This window comes from Pectinophora gossypiella, chromosome 19 (assembly GCF_024362695.1).
Source record: "Pectinophora gossypiella chromosome 19, ilPecGoss1.1, whole genome shotgun sequence".
In the NCBI taxonomy this organism is placed as follows: Eukaryota; Metazoa; Arthropoda; class Insecta; order Lepidoptera; family Gelechiidae; genus Pectinophora; species Pectinophora gossypiella.
This window is the reverse complement of record NC_065422.1, coordinates 1729244-1736667: the sequence shown is the minus strand read 5'-3', so window position 1 is coordinate 1736667 and position 7424 is coordinate 1729244. Positions and strand designations below refer to the sequence as shown.

The 7424-nt window shown below is 41.2% G+C and overlaps 1 protein-coding gene across 1 annotated transcript; it reads left to right on the top strand.

The window, feature by feature from the left end:
• On the top strand, nt 1-7185 carry LOC126375777 (dynein regulatory complex protein 9-like). Its single transcript, XM_050022864.1, has 6 exons — nt 1-122; nt 1469-1615; nt 2452-2557; nt 3330-3524; nt 4231-4362; nt 6803-7185. Exons 1-6 carry the CDS (start codon nt 1-3, stop codon nt 7028-7030), a joined length of 930 nt encoding a protein of 309 aa, XP_049878821.1. The 3' UTR covers nt 7031-7185.
• Nucleotides 7186-7424: the final 239 nt, after the last annotated feature.

The window sequence follows — 7424 nt, the reverse complement described above, 5'->3', positions numbered from 1 at the left end:
ATGGCAAATATCAAGATATTGATGGCGAACAAGTATGGAATCAAACCGGCGGTGGTTAAGGATGGAATCCACTACCCTGTCACCAGCATGGAAAACAAGCTGCGCAAGTTGATGACTGACAAGTGGGCGCTCGGTTTACTTACACACGTAATATTACGCCAATTTCCCGTTGTGGTAGAGACCACGGAATTCCACTTACTACGACGACACACCTTCGCTTCTTCCACTCTCATTTTTTTTGACGTGACTTATTGTAGATTTGCCGCAGATGGCATTAACTACTTGGCCGGACAAATGGGGAGCGCTGAGGGCTCTCACCTGGTACAAAATTTAAAACAACAGGCCTGAGAGGAAGGCTTCGTCTGAGAGGAAGGATATTTGAAAGTATTAATCGACCCTAGTGGGTCGATAGCGATAAGCGCTGAATGAGGAAAATCTTCGACCACGCCGGCGGGTCGGTATCGGGGTTGCACTCTCATCAAAGACTTCGTGCATGGTCGGTTTAGAGTACTCTTGACCGACGGGTTAAAAGACCACTAAATTAAATATAATGGAGGGGGTAATGACAGTGGAAGAAATTACTTTAAATCTTAGTTTGCCTCGCCAATGAACAATCCAACATTGTTTTCACTTCACAAATAGGTACTCACAGTCGTCAGGGTCCATTTAGGTTGTATTTAGGTTTTCACAGGGTTTTGGAACTTTTCTTTGCGAGGTACAGTCACGAGCTTTAATATGTATACACTTTGGTACCATGAACTTTTTTGACAAATTGAACTGTAAGTCTCACTAAATGACAAATATGTTAGTGCGACAGAGTCCTAAAGTGGGTACATAATATTGCTCATAACTGTACTCCCGTGCTTCGCGCGGGAATCGGAAAAGTGTTTTCCTTTTAAATATGGCGGTCGTTCCGTCTGTCCTTGTCAAATGTCAAGGGGAAAGGGCGGGAATTTGAAATGCGCGGGAAATATTTAAATAACGAACAACATATTGCCCTGTGCCGTTTGTTAAGATTACGCAGTTACTTTTATATGCGCAAATGTCAAATTGCAATATTGCTTTTTTAGATTGATTGCTTCTTTGTAGCCTTAAAAGGCCGCCGTGGTCCAGTGGTTGAGCGTTGGGCTCACGACCCGGAGGTAGTGGGTTCGAAACCCGGTGGGGACATATCACAAAAATCACTTTGTGATCCCTAGTTTGGTTAAGACATTACAGGCTGACCACCTGATTACCCAAAAGTAAAATGATCTGGGCTTCGGAAAGCACGTTAAGCTGTTTTGGTTCCGGTTATTACTTACTGATGTAAGTAAGTAGTCGTTACATGAGCCATGTCAGGGCCCTTTGGTGGCTCAATAATAACCCTGACACCAGAGTTGATGAGGTTGGTAATTCACCTCGCAACCCACACGATAGATGAAGAAGATGTGGCTTTTTCAGTCCAGGTTCAACTAACGTCTGTTTTCAGACAACTCCTTATTGATGTGTTAAAAGAGTTGTACCGAGACCTGTGCTTAAATGACGGGTTCCAGTGGTTCATACAATTCCTGGCCCAGAGCAGGATTGACGAGAGACGCCTCCAGATGTCTGAGGATGAAGTGGCCAGGAATAGAGCGTAAGTGATCAGTCCAACAATTTAATGATTCTTATTCTTATTTTGTCCCCAGCTAAGAGAAAAATTAGATCGAGAATTTCTGACTTCCAATGTTGGAAAATATGATAGCCTTGTTCGGAGATAGCGTGATTTAAGAACGTCCTAGTGTAACGGGTTGGAATCCTGGCTCGGAATCCTAACTACTGAATTCTTCTTTATTGGTTGAATAATCACGTGGTTTCTAGGATTTGTGCCCGGTTAATGGCAATAGGGTCGCCACCTATGTACATGTATTTAAGACTTTAAAACGATCTCTGTGGTCCTGTGGTATACCAGCTTGCTTCACAATCGGGGGGCGCCAGTTTGAACCCCGGTACCCGACTTGCACCAATAAGTTATTAATTTATTTTAAATGCGGTTTCCACACAGCTAGCTCGACCATTATAGACGGCGATACGTCGCAATTCGCACCTATCATGTTGGTCTAACAGAAAGCTCAGTGAGGTGTGGATATTTAGAGTGGTATTAATAAACGAATCTCAGCTGAGACTGCCCTCAAGATCATGCTCAAGTCTCTGTTTTTATATGAGAACTGTCACAATGACATGATCTTGAGGGCAGTCTCGAAGCCGAGATTAGTTTATTAATACAACCCTTAGTTCATCTTGCGATTGATGTACCTCTGACTACTGTCCTTCTAGCTGCTTTCACTCATTCCTCCAATTCTCTTAAAGCATCATCTGCCCATATTTTAACTTGTCTACCCATTTTTAGGTTTTCCCCCTATTACATGGGACTCAAACATAGGTAAGGAGTGGGTAGGCGGAATCTCATGAACGTAATAATTATATTTTCAGAAAATTCAAAGAGTTGAGAAAGCAACTCCGCACTCAGCGTAATAACCAAAAATCTACTTTGTACGAGTTTGAAGGAAATTTCGATAGACTCAGACACAACATAGAGGTACGCATATGACCTTCAACCATAGAATAAAGAATAGAACTGCTGAATAGAACTCTATACTGCGTATAGAACGGTAACTCTTCGCCCCCCACCAATTGATATCGGGCGCCGCGCGTGATTTACTTCACCCCCTCTGGGTCTTAGTTTAGTCACAGATTACGTAATAGTGACCTTTATTCTACATTTTTTTAGAGATTGTATGGAGTGTTCAGGTGTTTTTATTTTACATAAACTATAGGTTTTTAGTTCAATAGTACCCCTGACACCAGGTTTGATGAGGCCAGTCATTAGCTTAACACCCCACACGAGATAAGAAGAAGCCGTAGCCGTGGTGGTCCACTTGTAAGAAAGAAAGAAAGAAAGAAAGAAAAAATATTTATTCGACATACTTATTGTTTTAACATATTAACACAAAATAATACAATTATGAATGTATGCCGAAACGGTTCCACCTCAGCATAATGCCATAGCCTAGACTATGACGCTGGTTTTCAGTTGAAACCGGTAAGGTAATCGGGTTGTAATGCTTGAATCTCACTATGAGGTCGCAAGTTCGAATCACAGCGAAGGCCGACCTAACCTAACCTGTATTAGGCTGGTTTCCCTTCGCGGGTTGGAAGGTCTGACAGTCGTTTCTGTAAAAAACCGGAACTGTCAAATCTTCATATTCTTCTTTCTTCTTGCCCCGTGGGATTGACGTAGATGATGATGACGAGAAGAAAGAGAGAAGGAGAATGCAAGTTGACAGGGGTAAAACTACCATATTTTTCAGGATACGGAACAAATAGGGATATTCAAGACTGTTTACCATATCAAGTGGCAGAGGTCGAGACGCGAGCAGTTTATGCAGTCCATCACGGATGTCCAGGACGAGAGTGCCCATAGCATACGCTACTTCAAGGACAAACTACTCGCGGAGAACCGGGTTCACAATGAATTGGAACATTGGAACACTGTTGTCATTAATGTGAGCCTTGAGTACACACAGAAACATACATATATCTAAATTTATAAAAGAAGAAACTGACTGACTGACATATCAACGCACAGTCTAAACGGCTAAACGTAGGCACTAGAAATTTCAATGGGACGTAGCTTAGATACCGTAGAGGTGCACTAAGAAAGGAATTCCCGGAATTCCCACGGGAACGGAATTAGCGGGAAAATTCTTTTGTATGAAAAATCTAAACCGCTTAAGTTAGACGCTTGAAATTTGGCATGCAGGTACCTTAGTTAACTTAAAGCTTAGTTCCAACAGGATATTGCAAAATTCCCACGGAAACGGGAGTTAGCGGGAAGAAACATTTGTATGAAAAATCTAAACTGCATAAGTTAGATGCTTGAAATTTGATATGCACTCTCACACACACAAAGATCTCTCTTTTATAACACGCCACGCGGATAAAGTCCCGGGCAAAAGCTAGTGTGTACATATATGTGTTCTATAGAACGGTAGCACACCGCCCCGTACCAATTCGTATCGGGCGCCGACCTCACCCCCTTTGAGTTTTATTTGTCTGACTTTAGTCTTTAGGAATTTGAGAAGCAGTAGAGCTGTTGTAGTTATCTGTTTGCGTAAAAGAGAGTGGGGTTCTCATACAAAAGCGCGTTAGGTCCTTTCCATCTTCTTTCTTCTATTCCGTGGAGAAACCTAATAGTAGGATCATTTTCAGGAGTACTTGATGGAAATAGAAAAGACGATGAGCAAGTATGACAGGGACGTTGAGGCGATGGACTTGCAGATTCGCACAAAGAAGTCGGAGTTGAACAGAATGATTGACGAGAGGGAAGCTCGACGTAGACTCGTGAGAAATTTAGATTTATTTATTTATTACATGGAAAAATAACAGCTTACAAAATAAAATAGACTTAAAAATAGCAACAGAAAGCCAATTACATGTTTTCACCAATAAAATCAGTATATATAAAATCAGCCGCGAATGGCTGATACAAAGAAAAAACATTCTTACACTCGCCCTAATATATAAAAATATATTAATTTTGTTAAGGGGGGCTGGAATCAGTCTTTTTTTAAAAACACACTTTTTAATTTGCTACGAAAAAACACTTTATTATAGATAAAACAAAAAAATACAGGAAGCACGCGCGGTTAAAGGCTGTAAGCTCTGTCAAGTAAATAAACCTTTGCGTGCTTGTAATATAGCTTAATAGATAATCTATATATTATTTATCTATATATTTATTATATCTCAACTCCTACATGTTGGTAACAACAGCAGCAGACTCAGGCGAAAGAACATTCTTTTAACATGAGGACAGAAACGGGGGCCATGTAATCACAGGATTATAAACGCAACGACCGATCGCAAGTAGAACGAAATTGGGAAAAAATAAAAAAAATATTTATTGTCTATAATTTATATAAATTAAAACCTGCAACATTTCTTAGGGTCCTACGTCCTAACGGGTCTAGTCCTAATTGGGTCCGAGACTGCTTCGACGGCTTCAAGACCATTAAGATCATGTCAATGTGACAGTTCTTATATGAAAACAGTGACTTGAGCATGGTCTTGAGGGCAGTCTCGGCTGAGATTAGTTTGTTAATACCACGCTTAGTTTGAAAAGGTCGATTGTCCAAAACTATCGGTCGATTGTTCTTACAAAAGGCGTGAGACGATAGTAACGAACTATTATTGCTTTCTCCTCAACTGTCGACTATTTTAGTTACTTAACTATTTCTAAGCAGCCGTAATCCCCCAAGTTGTGGGTGAAATTGTGAATTTATACGTAGATGGGTATTGTATTTGTGCCGCCAATGATTTGTCATTGTCGGATTAAATCCGTGAGGCAGCGTCATAAAAGGGCGTCTGATATGAATTAGTTATTTTGCACTAGGTTTACGCCCGCGATCTCGTTCACGTAGACAGATTAATTAATAGTCACTACTGAATTTCTTGAGGAGCTCGGTGGCGCAGCGGTAAACGCGGTCGTTCTGCTATTGTTGACGTTAAGCAACTTTCGCAAAGGCCGGTCATAGGATGGGTGACCACAAAAAAAAAGTTTTCATCTCGAGCTCCTACGTGCTTCGGAAGGCACGTTAAGCCGTTGGTCCCGGCTGCATTAGCAGTCGTTGATAACCATCAATCTGTACTGGGCCCGCGTGATGGTTTAAGGCCCGATCTCCCTATCCATCCATAAAGAAGGCCCGTGCCCCAGCAGTGGGGACGTTAATGGGCTGATGATGATGATGACTGAATTTCCTACACATAACACGATAAGGTCGAATTCAGTCGCTTACAGCCCGAGGCATTCAACCACGTGATATTAATTAAGTATCTATGATCCAAACATAAATTTAATACGTCCAGTGGGAGTTAGGGAGGCCCAGTCACTACTGAGCGCACAGGGCTCCCCTCAATCAACCGGAGGGGGAGCATCATTGATTAAAATTTACCACTAACGTAGATACCGCGCTTGATACAATCATGCGGCGAAAACTTGGCGCTTGTTTAGCTACATTCGTACACAGCAGTATATACGAGTACATTCAATAAAATTGTGTCAAATTAAAAAATTCTTAGTCTTATTACGTATATTAGCGCGTGGTGCTTCGTAACGCGGTCAGGTTATACTGCGACTCGGACTGCCCGGGAATCCTTGTTTTAGTGTATTTTAAAGTAAAATAATAATTTTGGTGAGTTTTCCTGCGAAAATTAAAATGTTTATGCTATGATACCATGCACAATGTCATTACTTATTCGAAATATGATGTTCCATCCTTCTTTTTTCGCTTTGAGCTCCTATTTTTGCAAGATTTTACCACGCACTTCCCCGTGTTGCCAGTTCGGCGCCTAATAGCGCACTGAGGTAAAGTACTGTCAATGTCGCTATAAACAGTAACTTTGCGTCCCACTTTTTGAGCGCTGATGTTCAATCTACGGTAGTAGTAAATCTATGGGAAGCATACTCCACCACACTGCTCTACCGCGGGTTTGTAGAGGCATTGGGGCTTGCACCCGGGCTTAACGTGCCCTCCAAAACACGGAATCTTACTTTATCGAACAAGCGATTCTGCCTGCAATGTCCAAGCCAATCAAAGGACAATCTCACATAGTGATTTTCGACAGTGTCCCCATCTGGAATCGAACCCGCAAACTCCAACCACTAGACCATGGAGGCTGTGAATTCAAAGTATTCAAACTTTTAAAAGTCGAATTCAGTGGTTTAGAGCCCCGAGCTAGGATTCGAACCCGTGAAAATAAAATAAAAGCTCATTTATTTCAGATTGTGCAACACGAAGAAGAAATGGAGGCCTGGATGAAGTTTAAGGACGACAGAGCTGCTGAGAAGCTGTATAAGATGATAATGTTGCAATCGGCGCTGATCGTGCAGGCTTGGTGGCGCGGCCTGTTGGTCAGACAACAACTGGGGCCGTTCAGGCCTAAGAAAGAGAAGGCCAAACCGAAGACTACAGTCTCCACTGCAAAGCCGGAAAAGAAGACAGAGGAATAGAGACAACACATTGCTATGATGATACTATGTATAGAACGGTAATTCTCCGCCCCGCATCAATTCGTTGCTAGATTTACCTCACCCCCTCTGGGTCTTTACTCATGGCCATAAACAGCTAAGGAGTAAGAAGGATCGCGGTATTGGCGGCTCGCTTTGTGGACATCAAGAATATACCTAGGATTTCGGCATCAAGCTTAAATCATTTTGAAATCTTTACAATTTTTTGGATATAATTAGTTTTTATATGACATTATTTTTTAATTTTTATGTTATTTTTTTTAATTATGTGCGTATTTTGTGTAATTTTATTTACTTAGTTTTTATTTTTAGAAAATTATTTCTTTATTTATAAGTGTTGTTAGATTTTTTATATGCATTAAATATTTTTTTATGC